A 17293-nucleotide genomic window follows, 5' to 3' on the forward strand; every position below is an offset into this window, starting at 1 on the left:
TACACGCACACGTACACGTACACACGTACACGTACACGCACACGTACACGCACACGTACACACACACGTACACACACGTACACGCACACGTACACACACACGTACACGCACACGTACACACACACGTACACACACACACGTACACGTACACACACGTACACACACACACGTACACGTACACACACGTACACACACGTATACACGCACACACACACACACGTACGCACACGTATACACGCACACACACACACGTACGCACACACACACGTACGCACACACACACGTACACACACACACGTACACACACACACACACGTACACACACACACGTGCACACACACGTACACACACGTACACACACGTACACACACGTACACACACACGTACACACACGTACACACGTACACACACACACAGGTACACGCACACGTACACACACACACGTACACACGTGTACACACACGTACACACACGTACACACACGTACACGTGTACACACGTACACACACACACAGGTACACACACACACACACGCGCGCACACACGTACACACACACACACACACACGCACACGTACACACACACACACACATATGTACACACACGTACACACACACACGTACACACACACACGTACACGTACACACACACACGTACACGTACACACACACACGTACACGTACACACACACGTACACACACACGTACACGTACACACACACGTACACGTACACACACACGTACACGTACACACACACGTACACACACACACACACACACACACGTACACACACACACACACACGTACACACACACACGTACACACACACACACGTACACGTACACACACACACACGTACACGTACACACACACACGTACACACACACACACACACACACACACACACACACACGTACACACACACGTACACACACACACGTACACACACACACACGTACACGCGTACGCACACACGCGTACACACACACACACGTACACACACACACACGTACACCTGCGTACACACACACGTACACGTACACACACGTACACGTACACACACGTACACGTACACACACGTACACACACACGTACACACACGTACACACACACGTACACGTTCACACACACACGTACACGTTCACACACACACGTACACGTACACACACGTACACGTACACGTACACACACACGTACACGTACACACACACACACGTACACACACACACGTACACGTACGCACACACGTACACACACACGTACACGTACGCACACACGTACACGTACGCACACACGTACACACACACGTACACATACACACACACGTACACGTACACACACACGTACACACACACACGTACACGTACACACACACACGTACACACACACGTACACGTACACACACACGTACACACACACGTACACACACACACGTACACGTACACACACGTACACACACACACGTACACGTACACACACACACGTACACACACACGTACACACACACGTACACGTACACACACACGTACACACACACGTACACACACACACGTACACGTACACGTACACACACGTACACACACACGTACACGTACACACACACACGTACACGTACACACACGTACACGTACACACACGTACACGTACACACACACGTACACACGTACACACACACACGTACACGTACACACACGTACACGTACACACACGTACACGTACACGTACACACACGTACACACACGCACACGTACACACACACGTACACGTACACACACACACGTACACACACGTACACACACGTACACACACGTACACGTACACACACACGTACACACACGTACACACACGTACACGTACACACACGTACACGTACACACACACGTACGCACACGTACACACACGTACACGTACACGTACACACACGTACACACACACGTACACACACGTACACACACACGTACACGTACACACACACGTACACGTACACGTACACGTACACACACGTACACGTACACACGTACACGTACACACACACACGTACACACACGTACACGTACACACACGTACACACACACACGTACACGTACACGTACACGTACACACACACACACACACGTACACGTACACGTACACACACACACACACGCACACACACACGTACACACATACACACACACACACACGTACACACATACACACACACACGTACACACACACACACGTACACACACACGTACACACACACGTACACACACACGTACACACACACGTACACACACACGTACACACGTACACACACACACGTACACACACACACGTACACACACACACACACACGTACACACACACGTGTACACACGCACACACACACACACACACACGCACACACGTACACACGTACACACACACACACACGTACACACACGTACACACACACACACACACACACACACGTACACACGTACACACACACACACACGTACACACACGTACACACACACACACACGTACACACACACACACACGTACACACACACACACACACACGTACACACGTACACACACACACACACGTACACACGTACACACACACACACGCGTACACACACACACGTACACACACACACACGTACACACACACACGTACACACACGTACACGTACACACACACGTACACGTACACACACACGTACACGTACACACACACGTACACGTACACACACACGTACACGTACACACACACACGTACACGTACACACACGTACACATACACGTACACATACACGTACACACACACACGTACACGTACACATACACGTACACATACACGTACACATACACGTACACACACACGTACACGTACACACACACACGTACACACACACACGTACACGTACACACACGTACACACACGTACACGTACACACACACACGTACACGTACACGTACACACGTACACGTACACACACACACGTACACGTACACACACACACGTACACGTACACACACACACGTACACGTACACACACACGTACACGTACACGTACACATACACGTACACACGTACACACACACACGTACACGTACACACACGTACACGTACACACACACACACGTACACGTACACACACGTACACGTACACACACGTACACGTACACACACGTACACGTACACACACGTACACGTACACACACGTACACGTACACACACGTACACGTACACACACACACACACACACACGTACACGTACACACACGTGCGTACACACACACGCGTACACACACACGCGTACACGTACACACACGTACACACACGTACACGTACACGTACACACACACGTACACACGTACACGTACACACACGTACACGTACACACACACGTACACGTACACACACACACACACACACACACACGTACACACACACACGTACACACACACACACACACACACACACACACGTACACACACACGTACACACACACGTACACACACACACGTACACACACACACACACACACACGTACACACACACACACACGCACACACACACACGTACACACACACACGTACACACACACACGTACACGTACACACACACACACGTACACACACACATACGTACACGTACACACACGTACACGTACACGTACACACACACGTACACACACACGTACACGTACACACACACACACACGTACACACACGTACACGAACACACGTACACACACGTACACACACACACGTACACACACACACACGTACACACACACGTACACACACGTACACACACACGTACACACACACACGTACACACAGACGTACACGTACACACACACACACACACACGTACACACACACACACGTACACACACACATACACACGTACACACACATACAGACGTACATGTACACACACACACGCGTACACACACACACGTACACACACACACACACACGTACACACACACGTACACACACACGTACACGTGTACACACACACGTACACGTGTACACACACACGCACACGTACACACACACGCACACGTACACACACACACGCACACGTACACACACACGTACACGTACACACACGTACACGTACACACACACACACGTACACGTACACACACACACGTACACGTACACACACACGTACACGTACACACACACACGTACACGTACACACACACACGTACACACACACACACGTACACGTACACACACACACGTACACGTACACACGTACACGTACACACGTACACGTACACGTACACACGTACACGTACACACACACACGTACACGTACACACACACGTACACGTACACACACACGTACACGTACACACACACGCACACGTACACACGTACACACGTACACACACGTACACGTACACACACGTACACACACGTACACGTACACACACACACGTACACGTACACACACACACGTACACACACGTACACGTACACACACACGTACACACACACACACACGTACACGTACACACACGTACACGTACACACACACGTACACACACACACACACACACACGTACACACACACACACACACACACACGTACACACACACGTACACACACACGTACACGTGTACACACACACGTACACGTACACACACACGTACACGTACACACACGTACACGTACACACACACACGTACACGTACACGTACACACGTACACCTACACACACACGTACACACACACACGTACACGTACACACACACACGTACACGTACACACGTACACGTACACACGTACACGTACACACACACACGTACACGTACACACACACGTACACACACACACGTACACAAACACGTACACACACACGTACACACACACGTACACACACACACACACACACGTACACACACACACACGTACACACACGTACACGTACACACGTACACGTACACACGTACACGTACACGTACACACGTACACGTACACACACACGTACACGTACACACACACGTACACGTACACACACGTACACACACGTACACACGTACACACGTACACACACGTACACGTACACGTACACACACGTACACGTACACACACGTACACGTACACACACGTACACGTACACACACGTACACGTACACACACGTACACGTACACACACGTACACGTACACACACGTACACGTACACACACACACACACACACACACGTACACACACACGTACACGAACACACACACGTACACGAACACACACACACGTACACGTACACGAACACACACACGTACACACACACACGTACACGTACACACACACGTACACGTACACGAACACACACACACGTACACACACACGTACACACACACACGTACACACACACACACGTACACACACACACGTACACACGTACACACACACACACGTACACACACACACACGTACACACACACACACGTACACACACACACACACGTACACACACACACACACGTACACACACACGTGCACACGTACACACACACACGTACACACACACGTACACGAACACACACACGTACACGAACACACACACGTACACGAACACACACACACACGTACACGTACACGAACACACACACACGTACACGTACACACACACGTACACGTACACGAACACACACACACGTACACACACACGTACACGTACACGAACACACACACACGTACACACACACGTACACACACACGTACACACACACACGTACACACACACACACGTACACACACGTACACACACACACGTACACACACACACACACGTACACACAGACGTACACGCACGCACACACACACACACACAGACGTACACACACACGTACACACAGACGTACACGCATACGCACACACGTGTACACACAGACGTACACGCACACACGTGTACACACACACGTACACACACACGTACACACAGACGTACACACAGACGCACACACGTGTACACACACACACACACAGACGTACACGCACATGCACACACGTACACACACACACACACACACACGCACACACGTGTACACACACACACACACACAGACGTACACGCACATGCACACACGTACACACACACACACACACGTACACACACACACACACACGCACACACACACGTACACACTAGGCCTGAACGATTTTAGGAAAAGATTGAATTGCACGATTTCTGTCAGAAATTGCGATTTCGATTCAATTCACGATTTTCTTCAAAATCGAGCTTAAAGAGGCACTTAAGTCTCCTAAAAAAAGATTTTTACTCACCTGGGGCTTCCCTCAGCCCCCTGCAGCCGATCGGTGCCCTCGACGTGTCTCTGCGATGCTCCCGTCCCCGCCGGCGACCACTTCCGGTTACGCCGTCAGGACCCGACAGGCATGGGAACGCGAGTGATTATTCGCTGTCCCAGCCACAATATCGCCCTTTATGCTGCTATTGCAGACGGAAGCATCGCAGAGACACGTCGAGGGCACCGATCGGCTGCAGGGGGCTGAGGGAAGCCCCAGGTGAGTAAAACTTTTTTTTTTTAAGCAGACTTAAGGTTCACTTTAAGCATGTGCCTCTTCGTCTGCGCAAAGGAGGCGGAGCAGAGCTGTGATAAATCCTAAGCCCAAACAAATAGACAGTAGGTCAAAATTAAAAAAATTAGACCAAGTCGAGGGGGTGGGGAGTTATCATGCCACTGTCCCTTGATTCCCCATGCAGTACATATTACTATGCTGGGGGTGTGTGCTTGGGATAAAAGTCATGTCACAGAGGCGGTGGGGGCAATTGTCAGGTGTGGGATAGGTAGCGTAAAGGTAAGCTGAGGGGGGAGGGGGGGTTGCGCTGATACACATCCATCTCGCACTCAACACGCACGCACGCATGCCTGCCTATATATACATACACACACACACACACACACACACACACACACACACACACACCACACACACACACACTTCTCCATCTTGCAGCACTCACTGATACACACAGATGATCCTGCAGCACACACTAATATGCGCACACACACACACAATCAAACTTCTCCAGCACTCACTGATACGCACACACTGACACACAGTCATGCACTCAGTCTTGCTTACTCAATCTCCCCCATGCTGTGCAGCTCCATCCACATGCTCTCTTCTCCTGTACTTCAGCAATGAAGGGGGAGAGAATTCCTTCTCTGCTCCCTGCTTGCATGGGAACTGTTGAATAAGGGGGGAGGAAAACTCGGCCGGACATTAGCTAAATAGCCTTTGTCTCTCCCCGTGGTCTGCAGAATTAAACAATCTGTGGAGGAAAGTGTCACATGAGGGAGAGCCTGAGCTGCTCTCGCTGCAGGGCTGATGACTTAGGAGGGGAGGAGGAGGAAGTAGGCAGAAGGAACAATAAGCTGCCGCGGGGAGTGAGAGCCGCTGCTATTTTACACACAGAGCTGCGCACAGCGGGAGGACACAGGTCCAGCGGAATATCGTCAAAAACCGCCACTGTGGCGATCACGGAATCGTCTCTGTGGTCGCGATTTCGATATTAAAACAATAAATCGTTCAGGCCTAGTACACACACGAGTAGGTAACCACAGCTGCCTCTTAGTATTAGGTAGCTAAAGGAACCTCAGTATTAAAGGAGAACTGTAGTGAGAGGTATATGGAGGCTGCCATATTTATTTCCTTTTAAGCAATACCAGTTGCCTGGAAGTCTTGCTGATCTATTTGGCTGAAGTGGTGTCTGAATCACACCAGAAACAAGCATGCAGCTAAAATTGTCAGAAACACCTGATCCGCTGCATGCTTGTTCAGGGTCTATGGCTGAAAATATTAGAGGCAGAGGATCAGCAGGACAGCCAGGCAACTGGTATTGCTTAAATGGAAATAAATATGGTAGCCTCCATACACCTCTCTCTACAGTTCTCCTTTTATTTATTTATTTATTGTATTTATAAAGAACTACTGTTGGGGCAAAAGGAGTTGAACTTACCCGGGGCTTCTAATGGTCCCCCGCAGACGTCCTGAACCTGCGCAGCCACTCCCCGATGCTCCGGCCCCGCCTCCGGTTCACTTCTGGAATTTCAAACTTTTAAATCAGAAAACCACTGCGCCTGCACAGCCCTCTCTTCCGCTGACGTCACCAGGAGCGTACTGCGCAGGTGCGGACTGTACTGGGCCTGCACAGTACACTCCTGGTGACATCAGCAGGAGGGAGGGCGCGGCCAGGAGGCAGGGACAGTGGTTTTCTGACTTTAAAGTCAAATTCCAGAAGTGAACCGGAGGCGGGGCCGGAGCATCGGTGAGTGGCTGCACGGCCACAGGATGTCTGCAGGGGACCATTAGAAGCCCCGGGTAAGTTCAACTTATTTTCCTCCTACAGTAGTCCTTTAAGTAGCTAGAAGTGCCCCTGGCTGAAGGGAGATCTGGTCAGTGGAATATAGAGAGCTGGGTGAGTAACCTCTCATTTTACGCTCTGCTCAGGACTCTGCATAGAGAAGAGAGGTAGGCACTAGGGGAGGGAGAGCTGCCGCTCCATCACCAGGCGCCTGTAGGCACGTGCCTGCAATGCCTTATGGAAAATCTATCTTTATTTGAGACTATTTGAAACCAGCTGGCCTGCGACTATGACTAGGTTTTTAGATTTTGGTCCCTTACATGAATGAGTCTGACACCCCTGCTTTAAATGCAGGGTGATGCTTAAAAGCATTGTTCTTCCTCTGTTAACCATGGTTACTTGCAAGGAAACATGCAGTTCTGATTGTGTTGCATAAAAAGGACTTCAGGCAAGGATATTACTGCTACTAAGATTGCACCTAAATTAACTATTTATCTGATCATCAAAAACTTCAAGCAGAGAAGCTCAATTGCTGTGAGGAAGGCTTCAGGGCACCAAGCTAGTCCAGCAAGCACCAGGACCGTCTCCTAAAGGTGATTCAGCCACCAGTGCAGAGGTTGCTCAGGAATGGCAGCAGGCAGGTGTGAGGGCGTCTGAATGCAGAAGTGAGGTGAATACTTCTGGAGGATAGCCCGGTGTCAAGGAGGGCAGCAAAGAAGCCACTTCTCTCCAAGAAAAACATTAGTGACAGGCTGATAGTGACTATTATAATCGGGTATCTGGGAGCACAAAGCTGTCTGATAACATCTTGTAGTCCTTACTAATAAGAGGAGATTGTAGAGGAGAGATGCTGGAGGTCCAGAAAGCAGTGGTGGGAGATGTCCATCAATAGAGCAGTACGCTTGCTGGCAGAGTGAGAGACTTGCATATGTACTTGCAGCAGCCGCATGCACTGGACCAGTTACCCAGGCGACCCACTGTAGCAGTAAAGGGTACAATCCTAGCCAAACATGTTGAGAATGGCACAAATATTGTGTTTTTTGTTTTTTTTACAAAGTCTGCTGCTTCAGTGTTTGGTTTTCTTTTATTTATGTTTTGTCAGTTGTTTCTGTGGTGTATTGAGGTATACAGTCAGACCCGTATATATTTGGACAGAAGTATGTATGTTCTGTGATGTCACCTGACCTCTCACTCTGCTTCTCATCTTCTCAGAAATGTCACCAGACGATGGCAAATGGAGATGTGGAGAATCCTGCAAGACGAGGATTGGTGTCTGTAAACCACAGTAATGACTCTCACCGAACAGAGAATAGCTGTACTCCCCCTGGTGGAGAGGAGTCTGTGCAGACAGCAGAGAAAGGCTCCTCGCCTGTAACTGCAAACGGCTATACTCCTGTTGCTCAGGATGACTGCACGCAGAAAGCTGAGAATGGCTCCACCCCTGTCACCAGTAACTGCTGTGCTCCCGTTGCTCAGAATGACTCAGCGCCCATCACTCGGCTCTAGCAGGGTTTGTCATTCTTCCACCAATTACTGATCTCAGACACATTGACCTGAGCCTGACATCCTCCATTCCTCCAGACTGCGATTGAGGGCCATCAGGATAGTGAAAGACCCCTCCCACCCGACAGCTGCTACTCAATCTACTTCCATCAGGTCACCAATACAGGGGCATCCTCCCCAGACACAGGGAATCCTTTCTCCCCCCCCCCCCCCCCAAGCCGTCCAGTTTACGACTCCGCCTCCCTTTTCCCCATCATACAACTCCAATTGCCCTCCCATCCAGGGACGTGTGTCTACAGTATGTATATATGTACCCATGTATTTACTCTTTAAGTGTCGCACTTTATTCTACAGGGTGGGCCATTTATATGGATACACATTAATTAAATGGGAATGGTTGGTGATATTCCTGTTTGTGGCACATTAGTATATGTGAGGGGGGAAACTTTTCAAGATGGGTGATGACCATGGCGGCCATTTTGAATCCAACTTTTGTTTTTTCAATAGGAAGAGGGTCATGTGACACATCAAAGTTATTGGAAATTTCACAAGAAAAACAATGGTGTGTTTGGTTTTAACGTCGCTTTATTCTATCATGAGTTATTTACAAGTTTCTGACCACTTATAAAAATTAAAATGTGTTCAATGTGCTGCCCATTGTGTTGGATTGTCAATGCAACCTTCTCCTACACCGCAGGAGAAATGCTAGCACAGGCTTCCAGTATCCGTACCTTCTCCTCCCACTCCTCACCCACTGATAGCAACACTGCAGGAGAAATGCCAGCACAGGCTTCCAGTATCCGTACCTTCTCCTCCCACTCTTCACACACTGATAGTAACACCGCAGGAGAAATGCTAGCACAGGCTTCCAGTATCCGTACCCTCTTCTCCCACTCCTCACACACTGATAGCAACACCGCAGGAGAAATGCCAGCACAGGCTTCCAGTATCTGTAGTTTCAGGTGCTGGACATCTCATATCTTCACAGCAGACAATTGCCTTCAGATGACCCCAAAGATAAAAGTCTAAGGGGGTCAGATCAGGAGACCTTGGGGGCCATTCAACTGGCCCACGACGACCAATCCACTTTCCAGGAAACTGTTCATCTAGGAATGCTCGGACCTGACACCCATAATGTGGTGGTGCACCATCTTGCTGGAAAAACTCAGGGAACGTGCCAGCTTCAGTGCATAAAGAGGGAAACACAAAATCATGTAGCAATTTTGCATATCCAGTGGCCTTGAGGTTTCCATTGATGAAGAATGGCCCCACTATCTTTGTACCCCATATACCACACCGTCATCTGAAGTCAACTGTCTATGCTGTGAAGATACGAGATGTGCAGCACCTGAAACTACGGATACTGGAAGCCTGTGCTGGCATTTCTCCTGCGGTGTTGCTATCAGTGTGTGAGGAGTGGGAGAAGAGGGTACGGATACTGGAAGCCTGTGCTGGCATTTCTCCTGCAGTGTTGTTATCAGTGTGTGAGGAGTGGGAGAAGAGGGTACGAATACTGGAAGCCTGTGCTGGTATTTCTCCTGCGGTATTGCTATCAGTGTGTGAAGAGTGGGAGAAGAGGGTACGGATACTGGAAGCCTGTGCTAGCATTTCTCCTGCGGTGCTGCTATCAGTGTGTGAAGAGTGGGAGAAGAGGGTACGGATACTGGAAGCCTGTGCTAGCATTTCTCCTGCGGTGTTGCTATCAGTGTGTGAAGAGTGGGAGAAGAGGGTACGGATACTGGAAGCCTGTGCTGGCATTTCTCCTGCGGTGTTGCTATCAGTGTGTGAAGAGTGGGAGAAGAGGGTACGGATACTGGAAGCCTGTGCTAGCATTTCTCCTGCAGTGTTGCTAACAGTGTGTGAAGAGTGGGAGAAGAGGGTTGCCTTGACAATCCAACACAATGGACAGCATATTGAACACATTTTATAAGTGGTCAGAAACTTGTAAATAACTCATGAAAGAATAAAGCTACGTTAAAACCAAGCACACCATTGTTTTTCTTGTGAATTCCCCAATAAGTTTGTGTCACATGACCCTCTTCCTATTGATGAAAAAGTTGGATTCAAAATGGCTGACTTCAAAATGGCCACCATGGTCACCACCCATCTTGAAAAGTTTCCTCCCTCACATATACTAATGTGCCACAAACAGGAAGTTAATATCACCAACCATTCCCATTTTATTAAGGTGTAGCCATATAAATGGCCCACCCTGTACATCTGTTTTTGCACCTCAATATATTTTATCTGTCATTTTCTATAAATCATGTCTATATATTTTGTATGTTTTTGTCTAATAAAGAAAAATTTTAAAAGCACCATTTGTGTGTCCTTGTAGTACGTGGTGTGTGTGCTACAGACAGGAAGCCTGCATGAACATTGCTAGTCCTTATACTGGTCACTACATAATCACCTGACATTATACCGGTCACTATATAAACTGCCTATATAATGACAATAAATGGGAGCAACTGAATAAAATCTCTAAAAAATAAAATCTCTATCCAGGGCGATGATAGAGATCACTGTAGCACAGGAGTCAGGTGTGCACCACTGGTGGGGGACACTGTGTTCTTTGTAACAAAAAAACAGAGGCGCCAGAAGAGTAAAAACAATCCTAAAATAGTTAAAAATTGCTTGGAAGGCAGTGGTGGACTTACCTTCTATAAGCAGACACTAGAAACTGTCAATTATTTAAACAAACGATTTATTGACATACTCCACAATCTGATGCAACGCGTTTCGCAGGCATAAACCCGCTTCCTCAAGCAATAAAAATGGGGGAGCATACAACAGTACTGAAGCATATTGTGGCACCAAGCCACTTCATCAGGAGTACCTCCAATCATGCAGCCTCTATGCAGAGCAGGGACAAGGTCCTCCAGCACCCAAGGCTGAGACACCAAAGTGCGCCCCTCCATCCCTCCCACCCCAGCTGTCACACACTGATTGCTATTAGACTAAGAGGGCCACAGGGCCCACAACCTCCCCAACACCTTAATATCTAGTTATCTGGCTTGCAGTCACTGCTATGTATCCCCTTTTCTTATTTCTCTCTGCTTCATACACAATTAGGAATGACAACTGAATGAATTGTGCGCCCCTTCCTACACTGCGCCCTGAGGCTGAAGCCTCTCCAGCCTATGCCTCGGCCCAGCACTGCCTCTATGTGACGGGTTCCTGCTACTCAGGTGAGCATTATTATTCTTACATGGGGATGTATGGGAATTGTATTTAGGACACTGGCTGCTTCAACATATCCTTTTTGTTTGTGAGGATTATACATTTATGTGAATGATGAAAGCGACTTGTACTTATTACATCATCTTCAGGATGCTGAGAGGTCATTTTACATTGTGATGTTCTTCATTCCCGTATTGTGCTGCGTGACTTGTTAGTACTCCGTGGTTTCCCATAAATGAAAAGGAAAGCATAGTGTACTCATCCACAGTCCAGGGCCCCTCTATTGACTCTGATGTAGGATTGCAGCTGGTGTGCATGGAGACAGGTCGGCAGAAGTCACGTGGGTTTATTTACAATAAGTGCATATTTTATTGCTGATTGCAGAGTCACTGGCAGAGATATCCCATCTCCAGCACATCTCCTGTGTTTACCCTCCTAATCTTCGTATGGAAATGATCCTCGATCTCGTGCAGCGTGTACAAGCAGCAGCTCTCCACAAGACTGATGGCGATCCCCTTCTTGACAAATCTTCTGGTACGTCCAATGCGGTGCAGATACGTCTCCAGATCAATCAGGCCGTCTGTGTTCATTGGCAGATCGAAATTCACCACCACAGACACTTGCTCGATGTCGATTCCTCGGGCGCAGACGTTTGTAGTGATGAGAACCTTCTCTTTGCCATCATGAAGTCTCTGAATAATCGCAGCTTGCTCTGTCACTGGCAGCTTTCCTCTCAGGAGCTCCACCTGGTGTCCATAGTTTATTATTTCAAGGCAGAGCCAATTAGCACGGGTGTGGCAGAAGATGATTGGGCGCAGGGGCGTAACTATAGACCCTGCAAGGGATGCCTCTGCAGGGGGACCCAGACGCCACAGGGGGCCCCTGGGGGGGGGGAGTTTGAGAGACTGACAGCTAAGGGCATGGAGAGAAAAAAACGTATTCTGCTCTCACACCATTGTTATATTGGCTGCATGTGTCCACCACACAGATAAGGAATCACACACACTTTGGAATTTGTACACTGTCCCTGCTCCATAGGGTTCGTAAAAAACCTCTGTCTCACTGCTGCAAAGTTCTAAAGACGATGTACAACCTTACAAACAAAGGAGTCACATTTTCAAAAAAAGTTGTAGACTTTCCCTTTTCAGCAAAAGGATTCCTAGATTCTTATCACACGGGCTAATGACTTTATGGCCTCTGAATACTTTTACAACACAATGGAGTGGAGATTGATGTCTGTTGCTGCTTCATTGAGAGCTTGTTGTCTCACATGGAGTCCAAGATCCTGTAATAACAGTATCAATCAGTGACATTCTGAATGTTTTGCCAAAGTTACATTGATACTATATCTTATGTTCAGCATGTCATTGTTGTTCCTCCATATAGCATGTGCTCTCATGTAGTAAAATAATAAGGCTGTGTATGTATGTACTGGGAGCAGAGCTGCGACGAGGGACTTGTCGGCTGCAAGGGGCTGGAGGAAGCCCCGGGTAAGTAGATCTGGGGGTAGCATAGTTTGCCTGACGTTTCCTTTAAAGAAAACCTGAACTGAAAAGTAAAAGTCAAAATAAGCATACACAAGTCATACTTACCTTCCATGTAGTCTACTCCTCAGTGTCTTTCTCCTGTCCCGCTTCCTGTTTGTCCACTGTGATCAAGGGAATTTTACGACCTCCATTTTGAAAATGGCCATTATCCATAACAGCTTTCTGGTCAGCACACAGTTAAACTGTAACATCGCCCACTTGAGCCATAGGGAAACATGGGCATTACCTGGTACATCAGTTTTCCTCTCCGCTATAACTGACAGCAACTGATATTCTATTGACAGCAACTGATATATTTCAGATCTGACAAAATATTGTCAGAACTGGAAGGGATTATTGTCAGAAGAAAATGTTGAGCTTCTGAGAGGAACTGATGGCGAGGTAACTATGCAATGTTTATTTGAAGTTACCTCATGTGTTTATTTTAAATAATTTTACTCAGTACAGGTTCTCTTTAAGTCTAAATGTTTCTATCTGCATGGGGAAAACACATTGGTGCTCAGTTTTCCTGTGCAGAAAGCGAGGGGGGTGGGGGGCCCCATGCAAAGTTTCGCAGGGGGGCCCAGTGATATCTAGTTACGCCCTGATTGGGCAATGGTGAACGTGCTGTAGATGGTGCACGGTGCCTGAAGTTTCTGCTCGTTATCCTCACAGGCATCGTAGAATTGCAGGATGTTATCCAGCGTCTGCTCCTCTTTCCTCAGCATGATGATGTTTGGGATGTGTGTGCAGGTAGTACACTGGCGCACTCTCCTGAACTTTCTTAGTGCCCAGATACACCCCTGGGATCTGAAGCGACTGGTCACTGGGGGAAGCTCCCCCCTCCCCCGTACCAGAATGGCCATTCACTACCATCTTTGCAGCCTCATATACTAGAGTGACCAGATTTTTAAGATCCCAACCTGGGACAGGCGTATGTGGAGCGGTAGCGCCGCGGCAAAAAATGGGCGTGGGTATTATGGTATGGGCGTGGACATGACATGGGCGGAGCTAACTAATGTAATGGTGACTAAGGTAGTGGGTTTCCTCCCAAAACACAGTTAGGCAAACTGATCCTATTAAATTAACAAGAAGAATTCCAGTATTTGCATACTGCTTTTCTCCTGTAGGACTCAAAGCTCTTGTAAGGCAGCCACTATAGTGCACTCAGTAGCCATGTTAGGGAGTCTTGCCCAAGAGGTGCTGGATTACTGAGTGAATAGGAAGAGCTGAGATTTGAAACCTGTGTCAGAGACAGAACTATTATTACACTATCCAGCCACCACCAATTTTTATGCAGGGATTTGGCAAATAAATGCTATAGTCTTTACAAAGCCTTCAGCTTTAAGAGAACTGTAGCCAGAACGATATGGGGCTGCCTCTGCCATATTTATTTCCTACATTTTAAACATCCAGCCACCACCACTCTACCTTGTCTAACCCCCCCCCCCCCCCCTCAATCATTGGTGAATTTACCACCACCACTTGTTTTTTTAAGTAGGCAGGGCCCGCCCAGCCAGCCTCCCCCCTCCCAATATCAACATTTTTGTCAAGTGAGGTGAAAACCGTCCTAGTCATCTCGTCTAGTTGCCGCACCCACTCTCCCCTCCAAACATTAGCAGGTCAGAATCAGTGTGCGAGGACGCCGATGAGGCAGCAGGTGCCATGTCAATGCGGGCGGTTGCTGCTCCGGCCCAGGCTGGTCTGGGTGTGACGGCCCGACGGTTGTTTTCTTCTTCCCTCCGCGTAGCTCTTCCAACTCGTGTGCTGCACTGCTGCGTGTGACGCCTCAGCGACATCAACACGCACATTAAACAGTGGGGGGCGGGGCCAGACAGAGGTGGGAATGCACTTTTAGCCAATTCAATGCAGGCAGAAGACAGGGAGGGAGGGGAGCAGTAGCAGCAGGGTGGACCAGAGGGGTGGAGGACAGGACACTGACGTCAGATACTCCCGCAGCCGGGACGTCCTGCATCTAAAACTGGGACGTTTCCTGGGACCCAAGCCAGCCTGGGACAGGGGACCCCGAATCCGGGACCTGTCCCAGGTAATCCGGGACGTATGGTCACTCTACATATACCCCTCGCACTGCTTACACAAGATCGTAGCTCACCCTCTGGGAATCACGCGGCACTTCCCTTCCTGAGGGCACACTCCTCTACAACTCCGTCTGGAGCCACATACAAAAAATCACCTGCTCTGCCCCACCGGTCAGGCCAGGACAAAACGGCGGAGGGGCAGTTGTGTGGGGGCCCTTGTGAGGTTGAGAAAAAGGGGCCTGCTCTCAGCCATTCCCTCAGCCCTCCTGGGAAATGTCCGCTCCCTTCCTAACAAGATGGACGAACTTCGCATTCTCAGCAACAAGAGGAAACTCTGGAACAATACCCCGGTCCTCTGCTTCACGGAAACATGGCTGGATGAGGACATCCCAGACAATGCCCTACTTCTACCAGGATTCAACATTATACGTAAACCATAGTTATCAATGAATCTGCAGAGGACTATTGAGTCTTATACTCCATTTAAAGAGAGTCTGAAGCGAGAATAAATCTCGCTTCAGACCTCATAAATAGCAGGGGCATGTGTGCCCCTGCTAAAACGCCGCTATAGCGCGGCTTAACGGGGGTCCCTTCACCCCCAAATCCCCCTCGATACACCGGGGGAGCGCTTCCTGGTTGGGGCAGGGCTAACCGCCGCAGCCCTGCCCCACGCACGTCTGTCAGCGCGTATCTCCGCCTCTCCCCCGCCCCTCTCA

The 17293-nt window shown here is 48.9% G+C and overlaps 1 protein-coding gene across 2 annotated transcripts in view; it reads left to right on the plus strand.

Moving 5' to 3' along the window:
* Positions 1-10264, plus strand: part of LOC137545166 (uncharacterized) — a 155121-nt gene extending 144857 nt beyond the window's left edge. For both annotated transcript variants that reach the window (XM_068266279.1, XM_068266280.1), the window contains exon 5: positions 9539-10264. In XM_068266279.1, the coding sequence (XP_068122380.1) occupies positions 9539-9832 (294 nt within the window). In that variant the 3' untranslated portion in view covers positions 9833-10264. The remainder of the gene's footprint in view (positions 1-9538) is intronic.
* Positions 10265-17293: the final 7029 nt, after the last annotated feature.

This window comes from Hyperolius riggenbachi, chromosome 2, assembly GCF_040937935.1.
Source record: "Hyperolius riggenbachi isolate aHypRig1 chromosome 2, aHypRig1.pri, whole genome shotgun sequence".
Classification (NCBI taxonomy): Eukaryota; Metazoa; Chordata; class Amphibia; order Anura; family Hyperoliidae; genus Hyperolius; species Hyperolius riggenbachi.